At 37.6% G+C, this 23,178-nt stretch overlaps 2 protein-coding genes across 2 annotated transcripts; both read left to right on the forward strand.

Moving 5' to 3' along the window:
* The first annotated feature begins 4,226 nt into the window (after positions 1–4,226).
* LOC117327009 (organic cation transporter protein-like) lies at positions 4,227–20,674 on the forward strand. Its single transcript, XM_033883818.1, has 9 exons — positions 4,227–4,650; positions 9,401–9,611; positions 11,959–12,062; positions 16,055–16,209; positions 16,765–16,933; positions 17,599–17,808; positions 18,526–18,751; positions 19,581–19,762; positions 20,511–20,674. Exons 1-7 carry the CDS (start codon positions 4,505–4,507, stop codon positions 18,677–18,679), a joined length of 1,149 nt encoding a protein of 382 aa, XP_033739709.1. The 5' UTR covers positions 4,227–4,504; the 3' UTR covers positions 18,680–18,751; positions 19,581–19,762; positions 20,511–20,674.
* LOC117326733 (solute carrier family 22 member 15-like) lies at positions 19,610–21,537 on the forward strand. Its single transcript, XM_033883455.1, has 3 exons — positions 19,610–19,762; positions 20,511–20,677; positions 21,462–21,537. The coding sequence occupies exons 1-3, from the start codon at positions 19,610–19,612 to the stop codon at positions 21,535–21,537; spliced, it is 396 nt and encodes a 131-aa protein (XP_033739346.1).
* Positions 21,538–23,178: the final 1,641 nt, after the last annotated feature.

The following is a 23,178-nucleotide window of genomic DNA, read 5'->3' on the forward strand; positions in this document are numbered from 1 at the left end:
AGAATAGGGGCATTTTTACTATTTTACTAGACACAATAACTGATATGTAATCTGTATAGTAAAAAAATTCTTCTGAGGTAGAAACATATTTCTGGTTGTTACAGTAATAGGTAAAACAAAAAGCAGTATGCTGATACACAAGACCAAATTACTTACTAAAATAAAAAATGTTAACATAAGTTTATTTATATGATTCTGTTTTCACAAACAAGTTTATATTATGTCTGTTACAACAATACGAAACAGAATACCACGTGTCATGTTTAATAATGTACCCCCAACCAAAATGTACCCGGATACTTTTTACTTTTGCATAGAATGTACCCTCCTACTTCTTCAGTCTCTAATTCTAGTTTTGTCAATCTGAAATAGTGAAGATATGAATAAACGACACAGGAATGTGAATGTTTCTAACCCTACCCCACCAAATTCCCACCATACTGAACAAAAAAAAAAAAATGATGTTTTTTTTTTGCTGCTGAAAACAATTTTAAGGATAAAGATATGAAACTTCATGCATATAATAGACATCTTGCAACTTCCCCACCACCCAGATACTTTTTGTGCAGGAGGTACAATTACATGTATGCACGATACCAGTAACATATGCATTAAACACTGATTAATATATATGGACAATACATTAAGTAGAATTTGAATGAGTGTTTGTGTGCAAGTTGTCATGTTAAATTGTAAAATTGTCATTTGAAAAAAAAATAAAAACAAAAAAACAAAAAAAAAATGTCAAAATAAAATAAAAAATTACATATTTATATTGGACAAATAGTTAAAACTTTCAGGGGTTAAAAACATTTTGAAAGTTTCTGGATGAAATGGATTATCAATCCCCCACTGAGAACCAGGGGACTATAATTTTGCGTTGTATACATCCATTCATCCGTCATCCGCACATTATCTTGTTCGGTCTCTTATCTCCTACACTATACTACTTGACTTGACATTTAAGACCTTCATACTTAGGACATGGGCTTACCTAGTGAGACGATGCGTGGGTCAAACGTAGGTCATCCTGATATTTACTCTAGATACCCCGATCACAGGGGTAAAATATGTTTTCTTTTTCTCAATAACCATGAGGCCCACTAACCCAATGTTGGGTCTGTAGCAAAAATATGCTGGGATGAAGGGCTATCAACTTTGTTAAAATTAATTACCTTGACCTACTGTCAAGGTCACAGGGGTCAATTTAAATGTGTTAAAAACTTAAACAACTTTTTCTCAGTAAAAGAGAGCAGATTTTGTTTGGTTTTGTATTGTTAAACATCATATCAACAACTTAAGTCATTCAATAACAGCCTAAATAAGCTCCCCTGTATTCCAGATGCATGTGTGTGATAAATATGTGTATTTTGGTTGTTAGCCTGCAATATTTTATCGTTTGTCTCCTTGTGACGATGTGGAACTGATGTTGACTTAATAGTGCTATCTCACTGAATCATACTGCCAAAGACACACAGCAGGACACCCCACCCGGTCACATTATAGCAACAACAGGCAAACCAGTCATCTCACTCCTTATATGCTGAGATTTACACAGGAGAAGAAAACAACATTTTAAAAAGACTCTGGTATGTCTCAGCCAGGGGATAGAAACCAAAGTCATTTTTCACAGGGGAGAATGCTCAACTTAAAGCTTTAAGCCAAAAGTGAGGCAGCGTCAAGACAGTAAGAGGGAGAACGTTGTTTAGAAAGAAGAGAAAATATGAGATCACAAATTTAGTCGCCTCTTACGATCATGCAATGGGGCAGCAGGTACAATTCTTATGCCCTACCTGCAGGGCCAATAAAAAGATGTTTAGCTTTACAAGAAAGTAGAGGTAGAATTCTTGTGCCCTACCTTCAGGGCACAGAGAGATGGAAACAGAAAGATATCGTACGCATTTTATAAAAGAATGTATGTCTTTTTTTAGAATGGAACAGGTGTTCATTCCCTTTCCTGTGCTGTTTTTTTCACAATGCAGAATCAAACATCTCTGCATCAACATATGCTAAGAATTTATAATAATTACATGGGAAATTTGAAAATAAAGATTTAAAAGTTTTAAGGCAAATAATTCTGTAATGCTAGGTACCATGACTCCTTAAGGTTCTATTAATAAATGCTTGGTATCAAGACATATGATATCAATCAGCATTCCATATAAGTTAACTCTAATTGTTTTGATGTGGAAGAAGTTTTTGTTGAAGTATAACAAAAACAGTTATGGTCAAATATGATGGACTCGGATTTAGAAGCATGCAAAATTCATAAAAAATCCATAATGGTGTGATGCCTTGTAACCATGATTTCAGTTGAAAGGTAAAATCTGTGGAAAAAGCAATAAAATTATTTAGTCTGGTCAAACTTATATTACACTTGAGATAAAGACAGCAATGGTTTTTAGCTCATCTGGCCTGAAGGGCCTTTGAGCTTTATAATGCCATGGTGCCACAACCATTGTCCATCCAGCATCCATCTGTCAGCTTCACAAAATGTTACTAGTCATGAATGACTTTTTACCAACTTTGGTCAGAATCATCCTTCGTTGAAGGGGAACCAATTTTGTATAAACAGTGGATGTGGCCTGCCAGGGGCCTCAGGTAGGGTCAATAGGGGAAATATAGCAAATTCTTTAAAATCCTTCTTCTTCTGTTGGAATGGAAGGATTTGGTCTGAGGCATTCTTGGGTGAAGGGGAACCGATTTTGAACAAACCATGGGTAGGTGTACCCCCACCCCTCCCTTAAGGGTGGAACCCAATAGGGGATAAAGCTATTTCTTGACAATCTTTCTGCAGGAATGAAATGATTTAGTGCAAATTTGGCCTGAAGCATCTTTAGGTGAAGGGGAATCAATTTTGTTTAAAGTCTGGGTTGGAATGATACAATAAGTCAAATGACCAGAAGTCAAGGTCAAAGATCATGGTCAGAGTAAGATTTTGTATATTTTCTCTGGTGAACATTTTTTTATGACTTATTAAGCAAAGTTGGTCGGAATTAAAGGAAGAGTCAACTGACCAAAGGTCAAGGTCACTGAAGCAAATGCCAAGTTCAAATTTTGTATCTTTTATATGCTCGACATTCTGAATCATTCAGAATGAAACAATAAGTCCACTGACTAAAGGTCTAGGTTACTGGGTCAAAGGTCAAGGGTTAATTTTGTATACATGTATTTTCACTTACACTTTGACAGTATTACAAAAATAATTTACATGGAATTAATCATGGAGTTAACTGACTAGATGTTCAAGTTGAAGGTCAAAGTTACTGTGTCCAAAGGTTAGAGGTCATGCAAGGTCAAATTTACTAATTTTTCACAGATGAACATTCTGTCATGATATTGCGATGAAAAGTTGGTTGGGAGTAAACCAGATGTCAACTGATCAAAGATTAATTTCACTGGGTCAAACTTCAAGACCATTTGGGTACTAAGGTCAAGGGCAAATTTAATCCATGACATTAGCCCTGGATGAGATCAATAACTAGTAAATCAAAAGTTTACAAATGAGTTTATACCAGTATACGGGGGTGGAAGGAAACAAAGAGTAACATAAATGTATATTTAGCTCACTACTTGGTATTGCTTTTGAAGTCCAGATGTCAAATGTCAAACCGAGCCTCATCTTTATTGACAGATGGCTTTTTGATGATAGTGGGGATATATAATCACATGACAGGGGGTCATTCTGACCTGTCAGTACTCTAGTTTGCTTTGAAATTTTCTTTGGAACCAGAACACTAAATTTAGTTATAGTAGAATTTAATTTGACAGAAATACACGGTACTGATAGTCAGATCCCAGAATTAAAAAAAAACTATATGTAATATAAGAGTGCTACAGAATATCCAGGTGAGTGATACAGGCCCCATGGGCCTCTTGTTCTAGGTCACCTTAAAGATGAGCGTTGATGTGTTATCTAAAACACCTAGTTTGCAGATTTTTATTTATTCTTATTTTGTTTATTTTTTTTATAGAATGTGACCATAAATGTGATGACAGACTCACTTGTAATTTTATGTGAATGCACAAGTTGATGTGGAATCCCGCAACAAAGTCAAAACATCATATATATATACATATTTATATATACAGCTGTTATATACATAAACATGTTTAACGACATGTATGTACATGTGAGGGCTATTACACTTATCTTTATGATGTTTAACTGTGATTTCCTTCAACAGTTGTATTTACCCAAAATCATTTTGTGTTTCATATCATAAACAGGTGTGCTACTATCCACAGGACGTCCTGGCTATCTACCTGGAGCCTACAGCAAACATTTGAACAAGAATTGATTTTATTTTTGTCCATCATGTAAATTACCCTCCGAAGTTACAGTTGAAGTGAGTTGTGACATCGGTGAACTTATCAAAAAGTGTGTTATAGCTGGTATCGGGATATATTGGCGGGATATTTAGGGTAGGAATTTGTTCTCTATACAAAACTTCATGTAACAGATTTACATCTATAAATAACTAAAGCCATACTTCAAGATACCATGAAGACGTTTGATGACATTCTCATCTCCATTGGGGATTTCGGAAAGTACCAGAAAAGGTTATATGCATTTTGTGTGATTCCCAACATGCTTACGGCAGCTTTGACACTCATCACAGTGTTTACACTCAACGAGCATCACCACAGGTAAAAAACTTACAGGTAACAAAGGTAACAAACATACAGGTAACAAAGGTAACAAACATACAGGTAACAAAGGTAACAAACATACTGGTAACAAAGGTAACAAACATACAGGTAACAAAGGTAACAAACATACAGGTAACAAAGGTAACAAACATACAGGTAACAAAGGTAACAAACATACAGGTAACAAAGGTAACAAACATACAGGTAACAAAGGTAACAAACATACAGGTAACAAAGGTAACAAACATACAGGTAACAAACATACAGGTAACAAACATACAGGTAACAAAGGTAACAAACATACAGGTAACAAAGGTAACAAACATACAGGTAACAAAGGTAACAAACATACAGGTAACAAAGGTAACAAACATACAGGTAACAAACATACAGGTAACAAAGGTAATAAACATACAGGTAACAAAGTTAACAAACATACAGGTAACAAACATACAGGTAACAAAGGTAACAAACATACAGGTAACAAAGGTAACAAACATGCAGGTAACAAAGGTAACAAACATACTGGTAACAAACATACAGGTAACAAAGGTAACAAACATACAGGTAACAAACATACAGGTAACAAAGGTAACAAACATACATGTAACAAAGGTAACAAACATACAGGTAACAAACATACAGGTAACAAAGGTAACAAACATACAGGTAACAAACATACAGGTAACAAACATACAGGTAACAAAGGTAACAAACATACATGTAACAAAGGTAACAAACATACAGGTAACAAAGGTAACAAACATACAGGTAACAAACATACAGGTAACAAAGGTAACAAACATACATGTAACAAAGGTAACAAACATACAGGTAACAAACATACAGGTAACAAACATACAGGTAACAAAGGTAACAAACATACAGGTAACAAACATACAGGTAACAAAGGTAACAAACATACAGGTAACAAACATACAGGTAACAAAAGGTAACAAACATACAGGTAGGTAACATTTAGTGGCAGTAACAAAGTCGTAACACCAACATAAGGTAGAGGTAGACAACCGGATGTTAATCAAGTACAGGTACAACATAAGGGAACTTAAACAGTAACCATCAAGGCCTAGTAACACGGGAACTTAACACAGTCCACACCAGCATTAACAGTACACAACTAGGGCGTAACAAAAGGTACACTCAAGGGGACACTTTAACACAGGTACACACACTCAAGGGGACACTTTAACACAGGTACCAACATCAAGGGAACTTTAACACAGGTCACCATCAAGGGCACTTAACACAGGTACAAACACTCAAGGGACACTTTAACACAGGTACACACATCAAGGGGACACTTTAACCGGTAACCCCACTCAAGGGGACACTGAACAAGGTACACACACTCAAGGGGAACTTAACACAGGTACACACACTCAAGGGGACACTTAACACAGGGGGACAAACTCAAGGGGACACTTTAACACAGGTACACCCCACTCAGGGGACACTTACACAGGTCACCACTCAAGGGGACACTTTAAAAAAGGTACCAACACTCAAGGGGGCACTTTAACAGGGACACACACTCAGGGGACACTTAACAAGGTACACAACTCCCAAAGGGGCCTTTAACACAGTACACACACTCAAGGGGACACTTTACACAGGTACACCCACTCAAGGGGACCTTAACAGGACACACACTCAAGGGGACACTTTTTCAAGGTGCACCCCCACGAGGGGATAGTTTTTTAACCCCAGGACACACACTGAAGGGGACACTTTAACCAAGGTTTCACACATCAAGGGACACTTTACAAGGTTTCACACACATCAGGGGACACTTTAACTAGGCCCCACTCAAGGGAACCTTTTAAAACAGGTAACACCCTCAAGGGGAACTTTACCGGTTTTCACACACTCCAGGGGAACTTCACAGGTACACACACTCAAGGGACCCCTTTAACACGGTCACACACTCAAGGGGACCTTTAAAATAGGTATACACCACTCAAGGGGACACGTTAACACAGGTACACCACACTCAAGGGGACACTTTAACACAGGTACACACACTCAAGGGGGACACTTTAACACAGGTACACACACTCAAGGGGACACTTTAACACAGGTACACACACTCAAGGGGACACTTTAACACAGGTACACACACTCAAGGGACAGTTTAACACAGGTACACACACTCAAGGGGACACTTTAACACAGGTACACACACTCAAGGGGACACTTTAACACAGGTACACACACTCAAGGGGACACTTTAACACAGGTACACACACTCAAGGGGGACACTTTAACACAGGTACACACACTCAAGGGGACACTTTAACACAGGTACACACACTCAAGGGGACACTTTAACACAGGTACACACACTCAAGGGGACACTTTAACACAGGTACACACACTCAAGGGGACACTTTAACACAGGTACACACACTCAAGGGGACACTTTAACACAGGTGCACACACTCAAGGGGACACTTTAACACAGGTACACACACTCAAGGGGACACTTTAACACAGGTACACACACTCAAGGGGACACTTTAACATAGGTACACACACTCAAGGGGACACTTTAACACAGGTACACACACTCAAGGGGACACTTTAACACAGGTACACACACTCAAGGGGACACTTTAACACAGGTACACACACTCAAGGGGACACTTTAACACAGGTACACACACTCAAGGGGACACTTTAACACAGGTACACACACTCAAGGGGACACTTTAACACAGGTGCACACACTGAAGGGGATAGTTTAACACAGGTACACACACTGAAGGGGACACTTTAACACAGGTACACACACTCAAGGGGACACTTTAACACAGGTACACACACTCAAGGGGACACTTTAACATAGGTACACACACTCAAGGGGACACTTTAACACAGGTACACACACTCAAGGGGACACTTTAACACAGGTACACACACTCAAGGGGACACTTTAACACAGGTACACACACTCAAGGGGACACTTTAACACAGGTACACACACTCAAGGGGACACTTTAACATAGGTACACACACTCAAGGGGACACTTTAACACAGGTGCACACACTGAAGGGGATAGTTTAACACAGGTACACACACTGAAGGGGACACTTTAACACAGGTACACACACTCAAGGGGACAGTTTAACACAGGTACACACACTCAAGGGGACACTTTAACACAGGTACACACACTCAAGGGGACACTTTAACACAGGTACACACACTCAAGGGGACACTTTAACACAGGTACACACACTCAAGGGGACACTTTAACACAGGTACACACACTCAAGGGGACACTTTAACACAGGTACACACACTCAAGGGGACACTTTAACACAGGTACACACACTCAAGGGGACACTTTAACACAGGTACACACACTCAAGGGGACACTTTAACACAGGTACACACACTCAAGGGGACACTTTAACACAGGTGCACACACTCAAGGGGACACTTTAACACAGGTGCACACACTCAAGGGGACACTTTAACACAGGTACACATACTCAAGGGGACACTTTAACACAGGTACACATACTCAAGGGGACACTTTAACACAGGTACACACACTCAAGGGGACACTTTAACACAGGTACACACACTCAAGGGGACAGTTTAACACAGGTACACACACTCAAGGGGACAGTTTAACACAGGTACACACACTCAAGGGGACACTTTAACACAGGTACACACACTCAAGGGGACACTTTAACACAGGTACACACACTCAAGGGGACACTTTAACACAGGTACACACACTCAAGGGGACACTTTAACATAGGTACACACACTCAAGGGGACAGTTTAACACAGGTACACACACTCAAGGGGACACTTTAACACAGGTGCACACACCCAAGGGGACACTTTAACACAAGGGGACACTTTAACACAGGTACACACACTCAAGGGGACACTTTAACACAGGTACACACACTCAAGGGGACACTTTAACACAGGTACACACACTCAAGGGGACACTTTAACACAGGTACACACACTCAAGGGGACACTTTAACACAGGTACACACACTCAAGGGGACAGTTTAACACAGGTACACACACTCAAGGGGACACTTTAACATAGGTACACACACTCAAGGGGACACTTTAACACAGGTGCACACACTCAAGGGGACACTTTAACACAGGTACACACACTCAAGGGGACACTTTAACACAGGTGCACACACTCAAGGGGACAGTGAACCATTCATCTAAACCACTAAACTCAGTGACATTTTGGGACATCGGGTAGATTACATTTACACAATACAATGATACACATATTATACATTGAAAATACAAGCATCTCAAGGACATGTAGATTAATCTTTGTATCTATATATGTTAATAATACACATATTATAAATTGAAATACAAGCAACTCAAGGACATGTAGATTAAGCTTTGTATCTATATATGTTAATAATTACTTATATTATAGTAAAAACATTGAAAATGCATACATCTCATTTAGATTTAATTTCGTATGTATGAGAGTAATAATTAAGAGCATTCATGTTCAAAATCAACTATAACATCATACATAACAATCAACTACAGCATATATATACATCCTTTACGATCAAGTATCATGACATATTCAGGACAGCTCATGGAGTTTACAATATGACCAAGAATTCAAATGCCTTTTGAGTTTTCTATAAATAAACTGACTTTTCTTTAAGGAGAAAAGTATTGCAAATTTAAAACATTCGTTTCATTTTCAAGGTGTCAAATTCCTGACGTAGCTGTAAATTCTACATTTGATATATACACTCAGCATTATGGTGACAAGTACAACGGGAGCGAGGTTCTGGAGAAACAGGCGTCAAAGTGTCACATCAGCAGCTTCAACGACACTTCAAATGTGACGTCACAGACTAAATGCACTAAATGGGTGTACAGTACTGAGGAGATGTCCAAGACGCCTATTTCTGATGTGAGAAAAAAAGTCTTAAATATTGAATCTGCTATAACACTATGTAATACTGTGAGGTATGGGGAACTCGCTTTACGCTACATATTGTCAGACAAAAGCAACAAACGACTTTCCAGTTCCAAGTCTTTATATGAATAATCAAAATGTATCTTACAAAACGAAAAGAATTACAACAAAGGGGAAATAACTCCATTCCGGATATTGTTGTTTATTTCTAATTTTGTTTTATTAGTTTGTACTTGATTCCGGATACGTTGGTCCGAGGTATGTTATATAATAAGTTGAATAAAATTGCGACAACGTATCAAGTCGCTCGTCCTCATTATTAAAATATATTTCCTCTCACAGCCTGTCAGCAACGGCATATTACAACTATTTGAAAATCGATAGAATAAAACATTTTTTTATAATTCTTTGTTATTAGGTTAATACTTAATATCATGTTTCACATGATCTTTAATGTTTCTTGGGTTGATAAATCATTGTATTAACCTTAATTAAGTTAAGTACACTGTATTGTATATTCAATATGTTTAAATATTTCTAGGGTTTAATAAACCATTACATATGCATATTTTGTCCAACTTGCCTCAATTCTCATTGGCTAAAAGATGGTCAATATTTTGGAAACACTGAGTCAAAACTGGTTATGACTTCATAATCATTGTGACATCACATGCCCCAATGTACATTTCCTGTTATTAAGTTGAATACAGTAAAACTCGAATATAACGAACTCGGTTAGGACGAATTTTCACGTATAACGAAATAGAAATTAATCCCCGACTGTAGTACTATATAATATTAGTAATGTAACCACTTGTACAGCGAAATTTATAAAACGAATTTTTGTTCATAACGAACTAATTCTTGGGTCCCTTCATCTCTCTGTCTTAGTAAATAAGCACTCACATATAACGAATCGCCAATCACCCGTGACTTACCTGTACAGGGTTTGTTTACACAGCCGTCGAAGGTCACGGCCAGCTTGCCGCGGCTCCCCGAGGGGATTTATTTGTGTCTGTGTTTACAGGTAAGCTCACACACGCAGGTACATAACAGGTTATGTCAAGTTTTTGCAGGCATACGTTTTACATGTATAATAAATAAATTGAATGAGTACTAATCAGTGTCGGATTGTATATATGGTGTAGATATGGCTTCGCCGTCGAGAAAGCGTAAGGCTTTAACGTTGGAGACGAAATTTATGATAGTGACAGCTGTAGGAGAAAATCTAAGAAAGACATCGCAGGTGACTTCGATATCCCTGCCAGTACTTTAAATACTTTTCTTTAACACAAGGATGATATTATTACACAGTATTTGTCTTTGGCCCTACCAAGTCGAAAACGTGGACAATCATGTGACGTTTCGTGGAATGTCCCGGATGACATTTTTAGTGCTACGCACACTGTTCAATCTTATATTACTCTAAAGACTGATGCATGTTTTCAGCAACAGTCCATTTTAAACGCATTAATTCTGTAATTAAAGGAACGTTAATTTACCTGCTGGTTAACTTTTTTCTTTTAGCAGTACTAGTCTTAGAAATTCTCTAGTTACAGTAGGATTAACACGTATAATGAATATTTTATCAACTTTTATTCCCGTTCGTTTTATTTATACAACGAACTACTTGTATAACGAATTCAATTCCAAGGTCCCTTGGAGTTCGTTATAAACGAGTTTTACTGTATAATGCAATTCCACCCTTCTATAAACAAATATCTTTTCTGATATCAAAATTACAGACCTTTGTTGGTCAATATGGTGTTACATTGTAGCGTTGTTCCAATGAATGACCTTGACCTACATTCGAGGTCAGGGGTCAAATATCTGTATTCTAAAATCTTTTCAATAGCAAAGAGGCCCAGAGACCTAATATTGTGACTGTAGCATTCTGGAGTGAAGGTCACCAAATTTATTCAAATGAATGACCTTGACCTATATTCAAGGTCACAGGGATCAAACAGGCTAAAATCTTTAACCACTTATAACCAAGAGGCCCAGAGATCTGATATTGGGCCTGTAGCATGCTGGAATGAAGACTAATAAATAAGCAAGTGTGTGCATGTGAATGACCTTGACCGATTTCAAGGTCACAGGGGTCAAATAGACTAAAATCTTAAAACAATATCATCTCAATAACAGCGAGTCCCATAGACCTGATATTGGACCAGGAATATGCTGCAAGGACTTGTACAAAATTTATTTAAATGAAAAGACCTAGCCTACTCTGATTTAATGACCTACAGATCAAACCCAAAGTTGCATCAGAAGCAAGTGAGTGATACAGGCCATTAAGGCCTCTTGTTTCGCCTTGTGAATTTCTGTCTTATTTTTGTAGTTCGATCTTGTCTGTGACAATGTCGTGCTCCGTTCTCATGCAACAATGGTGTTCTTTGGAGGAACCTTGGTTGGAGTAATTTTGGCGGGAATGTTAGGTGATGTGTAAGTATGCGGTAATATTAACTTTTAAAATGGAACTTTGACACTGTCAATGATGTGTTGGTTGACATAGGCTATTTCTCATTTATGGAAAGGGCGTAGTTCCCTGTTGTAGGTAATTAATGCTATACACAATCGGCTGACCCCTTGGCCAAGTCAGATCAGGATCGATGTATTAACAATATAAGCTGAATGGTGACAAGTGTATGGTGTTCCGTTACGACCAAATTTCCAATATTACTCCATCGCCATCGTGTTTTCACTCCTTTGTCATCATGTTTTTTGCTCCTTCCTCGTCATGTTTTCGCTCCTTCACCATCGTGTTTTCGCTCCTTCGCCATCGTGTTTTCGCTCCTTCACCATCATGTTTTTCACTCCTTTGCCATCGTGTTTTCGCTCCTTCATCATCATGTTTTTCACTCCTTTGCCATCGTGTTTTCGCTCCTTCATCATCATGTTTTTCACTCATTCGTCATCATGTTTTCGCTCCTTCGTCATCATGTTTTTTCGCTCCTTCCTTGTCATGTTTTTCGCTCCTTCCTCGTCATGTTTTTCGCTCCTTCCTCGCCATGTTTTTCGCTCCTTCACCATCATGTTTTTCGCTCCTTCACCATCGTGTTTTCGCTCCTTCGCCATCGTGTTTTCGCTCCTTCATCATCATGTTTTTCACTCCTTCGTCATCATGTTTTCGCTCCTTCATCATGTTTTTCGCTCCTTCACCATCGTGTTTTCGCTCCTTCGCCATCGTGTTTTCGCTCCTTCATCATCATGTTTTTCACTCCTTCGTCATCATGTTTTCGCTCCTTCATCATGTTTTTCACTCCTTTGCCATCGTGTTTTCGCTCCTTCATCATCATGTTTTTCACTTCTTTGCCATCGTGTTTTTGCTCCTTCGTCATCATGTTTTTCACTCCTTCATCATCATGTTTTCGCTCCTTCATCATGTTTTTCGCTCCTTCGTCATCATGTTTTTCGCTCCTTCCTTGTCATGTTTTTGCTCCTTCCTCGTCATGTTTTTCGCTCCTTCATCATCGTGGTTTCGCTCCTTCATCATTGTGTTTTCGCTCCTTCGCTATCATGTTTTTACTCCATCGCCATCGTGTTTTCACTCCTTCGTCATCATGTTTTTCGCTCCTTCCTTGTCATGTTTTCGCTCCTTCATCATCGTGTTTTCGCTCCTTCACCATCGTGTTTTCGCTCCTTCGCCATCATGTTTTCGCTCCTTCGCCATCGTGTTTTCGCTCCTTCGCCATCGTGTTTTCGCTCCTTCACAATCGTGTTTTCGCTCCTTCGCCATCGTGTTTTTGCTCCTTCACCATCGTGTTTCCACTCCTTTGCCTTCATGTTTTCGCTCCTTCACGTTTAAGTTGAAGGAGGGATATTGTAAAGTTGGCCCTAATGGAACACCATACAAGTGACATTATTATATCGTATGTATTGGGATCAGTGCTGTATTGTATATACAATTGATAAAGCATCGTAGTGCTTTCATATTAGATGTTCAAACGAGAAATAATGGATGACACATTTGAGAAACCAGCAACAATTTAACAGCTCGAGTTCGGGTACACAATTCTCAGCCCCCATTGGCTGTCTGTCTATGGAAGTAACTCTGATAGATCTAAATGGGATACACAGACAACCAAACAATGTACCTTGATTTCGAAAAATTTAATTAATATATTTTCTTGTTGTAGTCTTTTTGAAAACCACCATATTGAATAGACGATGAAAGAAAAAACTTGTCACATAGATGCTAAAGATAAAATTGAAAGAACTATTATAAAAATATTACATAATAATTATATGTGTGACTAAATTCACCAAAAGTGTTGTTTAATCAGAGTTGAACTGTATTTGTTTGACAAAGTAAGCCAAGGTCCTATTGAATATGTAACAGGGTTGGATGAAGGTTTGCTACAATTCAATGTCATAATCTTTTTGTGTGACAGGGTTGGACGGAAGTCCGCTACAATCAATGTCAAAATCTTTATGTGTGACAGGGTTGGACGGAAGTCCACTACAATTCAATGTCATAATCTTTATGTGTGACAGGGTTGGACGGAAGTCCGCTACAATCAATGTCAAAATCTTTATGTGTGACAGGGTTGGACGGAAGTCCACTACAATTCAATGTCAAAATCTTTATGTGTGACAGGGTTGGACGGAAGTCCGCTACAATCCAATGTCATAATCTTTATGTTTGACAGGGTTGGACGGAAGTCCGCTACAATCCAATGTCATAATCTTTATGTTTAACAGGGTTGGACGGAAGTCCGCTACAATCCAATGTCATAATCTTTATGTGTGACAGGGTTGGACGGAAGTCCGCTACAATCAATGTCAAAATCTTTATGTGTGACAGGGTTGGACGGAAGTCCACTACAATCCAATGTCATAATCTTTATGTTTGACAGGGTTGGACAGGAATCTGCTAATGTCAAAATCTTTATGTGTGACAGGGTTGGACGGAAGTCCACTACAATCCAATGTCATAATCTTTATGTGTGACAGGGTTGGACGGAAGTCCACTACAATCAATGTCATAATCTTTATGTGTGACAGGGTTGGACGGAAGTCCACTACAATCAATGTCATATTCTTTATGTGTGACAGGGTTGGACGGAAGTCCACTACAATCAATGTCATAATCTTTATGTGTGACAGGGTTGGACGGAAGTCCACTACAATCCAATGTCATATTCTTTATGTGTGACAGGGTTGGACGGAAGTCCACTACAATCAATGTCGTAATCTTTATGTGTGACAGGGTTGGACGGAAGTCCACTACAATCAATGTCATATTCTTTATGTGTGACAGGGTTGGACGGAAGTCCACTACAAACCAATGTCATAATCTTTATGTGTGACAGGGTTGGACGGAAGTCCACTACAATCAATGTCAAAATCTTTATGTGTGACAGGGTTGGACGGAAGTCCACTACAATCAATGTCAAAATCTTTATGTGTGACAGGGTTGGACGGAAGTCCACTACAATCAATGTCAAAATCTTTATGTGTGACAGGGTTGGACGGAAGTCCACTACAATCAATGTCAAAATCTTTATGTGTGACAGGGTTGGACGGAAGTCCACTACAATCCAATGTCAAAATCTTTATGTGTGACAGGGTTGGACGGAAGTCCACTACAATCAATGTCAAAATCTTTATGTGTGACAGGGTTGGACGGAAGTCCACTACAATCCAATGTCAAAATCTTTATGTGTGACAGGGTTGGACGGAAGTCCACTACAATCAATGTCAAAATCTTTATGTGTGACAGGGTTGGACGGAAGTCCACTACAATCAATGTCAAAATCTTTATGTGTGACAGGATTGGACGGAAGTCCACTAAAATCCAATGTCAAAATCTTTATGTGTGACAGGGTTGGACGGAAGTCCACTACAATCAATGTCAAAATCTTTATGTGTGACAGGGTTGGACGGAAGTCCACTACAATCCAATGTCAAAATCTTTATGTGTGACAGGATTGGACGGAAGTCCACTACAATCCAATGTCATATTCTTTATGTGTGACAGGGTTGGACGGAAGTTCACTACAATCCATGTCATAATCTTTATGTGTGACAGGGTTGGACGGAAGTCCACTACAATCAATGTCATATTCTTTATGTGTGACAGGGTTGGACGGAAGTCCACTACAATCCATGTCATTATCTTTATGTGTGACAGGGTTGGACGGAAATCTGCTACAATCAATGTCATACTCTTTATGTTTGACAGGGTTGGACGGAAATCTGCTACAATCAATGTCATAATCTTTATGTTTGACAGGGTCGGACGGAAGTCCACTACAATTAATGTCAAAATCTTTTTGTGTGACAGGGTTGGACGGAAGTCCACTACAAACCAATGTCATAATCTTTATGTGTGACAGGATTGGACGGAAGTCCACTACAATCAATGTCATAATCTTTATGTGTGACAGGGTTGGACAGGAATCTGCTAATGTCATAATCTTTATGTGTGACAGGGTCGGACGGAAGCCGGTGATGATCATTGGTGTTTTCACACTTACGATATCCAACATGGCGTGTGTGTGGTCATACAACTACAAAATGTTTTTGGTTACACGCTTTTTCTCGGGATTTTCAACTCTCATGGTTTTTGCTCCATGCATGGTCATCCGTAAGTACGAGATTAACTTACATAATTAACCATTTTGTGTTTCATTCAGTACCTCGCCACTTTCTACTGTATACAGACAATCGTAAATTAATTGTCTTGTAAATCAAATATAGTGGTCCAAAAAATTCAAAGTAAGATCACATGCAGAGATGTATCTTTCGAGACAAATACCACAAATGGGAGAAGACAGAAAAACATGTAGAGATAAAAATCAACAGGAGCAGCAGATTAAATTTGGTTTCACAAATATACTTATAGCAAAAGACAAGGAATATTAATGTAATGGTCGCCTCATACAAGGATTCCCACATTAGTTGCCTCTTATTGTAAAAAATCCATCAAGACATGTATGCAACCTTGCTTTTGACACATTTCATCTCTCATTTCATTGTAAATCATTTTAGCCTTTTTCTTTTTTTTATTAATTTTTTCCTTTTTGTTTTCTTAATATATTAGATATTCCACATTCATGTTTTTCTCAAACACTGAAATAAATCCTCTTAATATTATCCCCTATTGTTATTTTATATGATATGGTTTTTTTTTCTGTCACAGCGATGGAAATGGTTGGTCCCTCCAGTCGTGTATTTGTCGGAATTATTATCGAGCTGCTGTGGTGTTTAGGGGAGGTAATTCTGTGTGGCTTAGCGTACTTTGTCCGGGATTGGCGAACTCTACAACTCATTATTTCTATACCCTGTATTCTCCTACTCTCATACACAATGTAAGTTAAAAGTTTGTTCATGCTACTTTTTATATGAAAATTATGATTAAGTCTTTTTATCTAAGATTAATAATTCATAACAAGATGAATCGGTGAATTCAGCTTGATACAATAATTAATACTGTTGAATATTTTAAGTTTTACACGTCATGAAATATCATGATGTTGAATGATGATAAACAATTTTGATGATCAACCTCTCTCGAAACCTTATGTTGTTTTTCCATCAGTGGTCGACATCAGTCCCCAAAATCATGATAATGGGAACATTAATTTCCTAAATGTCAAATCAACTAGGACATGCAAACATTTAGGTGAGGGAAGCAGGGATGTTGCTATAAAGAAATGGAAAATGAACAATTTGGAAATTGAAATAATTTCACTTATACTCTATTAGTTAAGGCTGTAAAGTGTCCTTAAGTTTAAGTTCTGCAGAGTATATCTGATCAACATTATCAACAAAGATTTTGTTATCTAAAAAATAACACCTTGTCAATTAACCTACCAGTATGATGGAATTGATGGACTTAACTAGCTCTGTTCTAGCCATCGGTGAATTCCGAGTTATCTCCCTTCACTAAATTTATGCTAATATGTCTTTAAGTATAACACAAAACGTGAACTAATCATCGAAATGATAAAAGTAATCGTAATTTCCATAACAGCATCATACCAGAATCACCTCGATGGCTTATGTTGGTTGGAAGACGGAAACAAGCTATGAAAATCCTCCGAAAAATTGCGAAGGTCAACGGAACGACCTTGACAGGAGAGGTCACAGATGTCTGCAGGGAAAATGCATCACTGCGGGATGTCCTGATCTTAATGAGAACTCCTAAACTTGTACTCAGATGGGCCATCGTTTCATTTATATGGTACGTGTTGGGGAAGGAGTTTTCACGTATACATCATTTCAAAACTAAAAGAATGATTGGTATATTTTTCATATAACTTGTTTCACAAATGTAAGAGTACAATGGTATATTTTTAGCATAATTTGTTCCACAAATGAGAGAGTACCATGTTATATTTTTTTTTATATAACTTGTTTCACAATTGTAAAAGTACTAGCTATAGTGCTTGGTATATTTAGCTCACCTGGTGCCATGTTTGCCATACGTCCGTCTGTCAACCCGTCTGTCAACCTTTCCTGAAATCACTACTAGTCAAAATTTATAGAATGGATTTCGACCAAATTTGGTCAGAAGCATCCTTTGGGAAAGGGGAACAAACTTTGCATAAATGGTGACTCTGCCCCCCCCCCACACACACACCTAGGACTGAAGGGGCAGGTCCCAATAGGGGTCATTTTAAACTGCTACTACATTGTAGTCCTAAGTGCTGAATGGATTTGGACCACATTTGGTCATGAAGCTTCACAATTGTAAGAGTAATAATGCTTGGTCTATTTTTATATAGCTTGTTTCACAAATGTAGGAGTGATTATATATTTTTATATAGCTTGTTTCACAAATGTAGGAATGATGGTATATTTTTTTTATATAACTTGTTTCACAAATGTAAGAGTGATGGTATATTTTTCATAACTTGTTTAAAAATTATTGTAAATAAATAAATATTTATTGTTTCAGGTTTGCCATATCTCTGTCCTACTATGGTCTCATCCTCAACGCTGGAAGAATAGGTGGAATATCTACCTCAACTTCCTCGTGTCCGCCATTGTTGAGGCCCTGGGCTACAGTTCGTGCCTTGTTATCAACGACAGGTATGGACGAAAAGTTATGAACTGCGGCAGCCTCGTTCTGACGGGAGTGGCTTGTCTGTCCACCATACTTACAACACAACTGGCTGATAATTGTGAGACATTTCACAATTTCCGTCATGCATGATATAACCAAAATCTCTCCTTATCATCATTATAAAAATCACATTTAAAATAGATTTATCCTAAAACTCTTCATAAGTATTATAAAAGAAATTACAAACAGGAACAGTATTGTTTGGAAATTTAGGTGAATCCAGAGACACCAATATCTATCTAAATACCTGTTGAATCAAGATTTTCCTAGAAATGGTTAACATTCAGTTTTCTGGTTTTCAAGAAGGATTCAAAGCAAATTAATTTGAAAAGAACTTAATACTAATATTAATAACCAATTGACTTCCTTTATTGGGTTCTCCCCCTTTGCATTTGGAGGAATATTCTTTTAAGTAAAACCATATTAAGTTGATGTTGCCCAAGGATTCTGCAGATCAAATTTGATTAAAATTATCTTTATCTTTACAGCAGAAAGAAGATTCCCTTTCCCCCCTTTTTTGATCCCACCCCTTCACCTCCAGGGGAGACAAACCCACCGTTTATTCAACATTGTGTCTCCTTTGCCCAACAATTCTCCATATGAAATTTTATCAGGCCATGCAGAAGACGTACTACAAAGAATATATCTCTAATATCCATTTTGGGCCCCGCCCCTCAGACCTCTGTGGGGCCATGCTGACCCGCTGTTTATAAACAACGGTTCCTGCACTCAATAATGCTTCAGGCTAAATTTGGTCAAAATCCACTTATTTATAGAGAATATTAATCCAGATTGACACTAATTGGTCTGCATAAATTTAATCCCCGATAGGCGTCAGACGAGCCCTAATTTGCATCACTTCTTAACACGGTTTCCTTACATTGCAGCCCTTAGTTGGATAACTATCACTCTATCTATGATTGGGAAGTTTGGAGTATCGGCAGCATTTGGAAATATCTTCATATATACATCCGAACTGTTTCCCACATCCAGCAGAAGTTTTATCCTCTCATCATCCAATATCTGGGCACGGATTGGATCGCTAACGTCGCCCTACATAGCTGACTTGGTGAGTAAAATGCGATTACCCAAAACTGTTTTTTTTTTTTTTTTTTTTGTCAGGAAGGGATTGAAGAGAGATTGGTAAAAATTGGCTTCAGCAAAATTCATAATTACTATGCACAGTCACAATTTTTTTTCTATGAATTTGGTAATACAATATTTCATGAAGTGTTCATCAAAAATACCTGATGAATATTCATGAACTCCAGATTTGCTGTATTCATTCATGAATTTCTAAAAGGCAAACCTGCTTAACACCTTAGAACTTGTAAACAATTTTATCACAAGGTCATTCATTTGAACAAACATGGTAGCCCTTCATCTCAGCATTCTTAACAGGCCAAATATCAGGTCTCTTTGCCTCTTGGTTATTGAGATGTCCTTTATTGATTTCTGCACAATGAACCCTATGACCTTGAAAGTAGGTCAATGTCATTAATCCCAGCATGCTACTAGTCCAATATCATGATACTTCACCTCTTAGTTATTTAGAAGTTCTTCTAAAGATTTTAGCATATTTGACCCCATTACCATGAAAGTATGTCAAGGTCATTAATTTGTACAAACTTGGTAGCCCTTTATCAAAGCATGCTGCAGGCCCACTATCAGGTCTCTGGGTCTATTATTGAGAAAAGTTGATGCTTGAGGGATGGGCGGACGGATGACGGATGCCACACAACAGCTTTGGGCAGACGAGCTAAAAAGATTTCATGATTCAAATAACGAGTGAACATTTTTACATGGTTTGTTTACAGTCTATTCTGGTGGACAGTATGTTCGGGAAGGCCCTACCCCTGATTATATTTGGATGTCTGGGTCTGTCAGCTGGGATGGTATCACTCGTCTTACCTGAAACTTTGAATGCTTCCCTGCCAGACACCATTCATGATATCATGTCAACAGACGCCAAGAACAACAAAAGGTACTGTAGTCTGTTTTCACTGAGCTAGCTACTTTTGGGAAAATTCCAATTTATCAACTTACTATAGTCTGTTTTCACTGAGCAAGCTACTTTATGGAAAAAATACCAATTTATCAACTTGTCGAGACATTTGAATATCAAACATATCAACATATGAAACATGTCTGACTGCTTTACTGAACAATGTCATCAACAAGGATAATTTATCCTTTTAGGATTAAATTAAGGTCACGGAAGAATTATTAGCTAGTGACTACAGGTCAAGGTCACATTGAGAAATTTAAGGTTATGGCCTATAAAGATCAAGGTCACAATGAGGGATTATAGGCTACAAACTAATTAAAAAGTCAAGGTCATAATAAAGATTATGCTAATAAAGATTGTGCACTACAGAGACTAAGTGTCAAGGCTACAAGGAAAAATTATAGGCTGAAGAGAAAAGATCAAGGTCACTAAAATAAAGAAGAATTAAAGGCCAGAGACAAAGGTCAAGGTTACAAGGAACAATTAATTAATTGATTAGAGATTTTAATGATATAGGTATACTAAAAAGAATTATAAGCTAGAGGCTAAAGGACAAGGTCACAAGGAAAACAAGGCTAGAGATTACAGGCCAAATCAGATGGCAGAATTATAGGCTATGAAGGTCAAGGTCACAAGAAAGAATAATAGGCCAGAGAGATCAAAGGTCAAGGTAGCCAGGCAAATTAAAACAGAAAATTTATTCATTTAGTAATTTTTTGAGTTTCTAAAATACATGATAAAATTTATGTTTATGTTACAGGGCATGGCGGCAGCATTACCATGCCAACCTGGACAGTGACGACACATTGGACATGCCTTTACAGTCAGCATCCTGAAGCAAGAGACTGCAACGAGTACAATTATTAAGTCACAATTTTATAATATGTCTGTTGATTATTGTTGTCTATCTAACACCAATGTATTGGGATTGTGATGAATGGCCGCTACTGGAGATTTTATACAATCAAGATCACATTTAATATATAACATGCATTTCATTATTATTGTGACATTAAAAGAATAACATCCAAGTCATTTATTTGCAATAAATAAAAAAAATCCCTCTCGGCCAATATGAAATTCAAGTATGAAACAGTATATCTCAATCCAGTATGCCTGCTTTCACAAGATCTGAAGTGATGCATATATATACAGTTGTATATGAAAACGCTGATGTGACGCAGCTGTATAAGCTGCGGATATTTCTTGCTAGGCGATTGGGTGCTGTAGATCATGAGTTTGAGGCTTAAAGTCGGGGCACAAGTCATAAAGTTGTCTTCCTTCGTCATTTGCATTACTATATATGTTATATAATATCTATATATATATATATATATATGTCATGGGCCTTAAAATTAACAAAATTAGTTATAACAAAGTGCTTAGGTACAGCCGGACAGATTGGCGGATGGATGAATGAAGCAAAAATTTAATATTCCCCACAAACACATTTCACAGGAAACAATTAAGGACAATAGTTTAGTTATGTGGAGTTAGCTCCCCTTGGCTCCCGCCATAGTGTTGGGATTTGGGAACACCTACTTTATAAAGAATCAAGTATAAGTCCATGTTCCACTTTATTTTCTTTATTCCATATAAATGTATTTTATTTCCATAAGTTTGACAACTTACTGTACATAACAAAAGAACAAAGACATCTATTTGTACTCGTTCAACAATTCTTACCTTATAATTAGCAGGATAAAACACAATGATAATATTCCATTTTAAACACATTTAGCTACAAGAATAGCACTTAACTTAACTGTAGTATAAATGCAAATTGCCTGAAGAGAGCTGCAAGCCTTGAAAACATTAGTGATTATATTGTGGAATTTCAGTTGTCGTGTTAATATTTCGTTTTTATATATACATGTATATACAAATACACAAAGCGTTTCTCTTATCCAAACTATTTATATAATTATATATCAAAAAATGAAGTGAAGTCCTTTCAAAGGATAAATATAAGAAAAATAAAACAAAAATCAAGATCTACAGCTAGGCCTTTCTGTCCTCTTCAGCTTCTTCAGGTGAAGAGGGCAGAAAGGCCTTGCGATAAATCTTGGTTTTTGTTTTATTGTTCTTACATATATATATATTTATAGTAGAAAAAATGATAGTATCGTCATGGGAGAAAATATATTGAAAATAGGTGTACATTCCTTTATTTTCAAGTTCTTTTGTACTTTCAACTTTGAGTAACTGAATGAGTTTGAACACTTATGTACGAATATTAAAAGTAATAAGGTTTTGATGAAATATATACAAATGTCTGCCCATCACTTATATTTAATGATATCCATCCAAAATAGATTATTTGTTATATAATAATCCCGGTAAATAAAGACTGATGAGCTTTTTTTTTCTCATGAGAAATTTAATTTATCCAATATCATGCATGTACAACTTGAAAGTGTTAAAGAGCTACCGGTATCATTTGTCGTTCTTTGCCTTACAACTCTGTAAAAGATCTT

The sequence above is a fragment of the Pecten maximus genome, chromosome 5 (genome assembly GCF_902652985.1).
Source record: "Pecten maximus chromosome 5, xPecMax1.1, whole genome shotgun sequence".
NCBI lineage: Eukaryota > Metazoa > Mollusca > Bivalvia > Pectinida > Pectinidae > Pecten > Pecten maximus.

Bases quoted from the DNA above. Each gene is read 5' to 3' on its own strand.
- LOC117327009 (XM_033883818.1), top strand. From the start codon at position 4,505: ATGAAGACGTTTGATGACATTCTCATCTCCATTGGGGATTTCGGAAAG. The intron at 9,612-11,958 runs GTGAGAAAAAAA...TTATTTTTGTAG, and splicing joins CCAAGACGCCTATTTCTGAT to TTCGATCTTGTCTGTGACAA. The intron at 16,210-16,764 runs GTAAGTACGAGA...TTTCTGTCACAG, and splicing joins TGCTCCATGCATGGTCATCC to CGATGGAAATGGTTGGTCCC.
- LOC117326733 (XM_033883455.1), top strand. From the start codon at position 19,610: ATGATTGGGAAGTTTGGAGTATCGGCAGCATTTGGAAATATCTTCATA. The intron at 19,763-20,510 runs GTGAGTAAAATG...GTTTGTTTACAG, and splicing joins CGCCCTACATAGCTGACTTG to TCTATTCTGGTGGACAGTAT. The intron at 20,678-21,461 runs GTACTGTAGTCT...TTTATGTTACAG, and splicing joins GACGCCAAGAACAACAAAAG to GGCATGGCGGCAGCATTACC.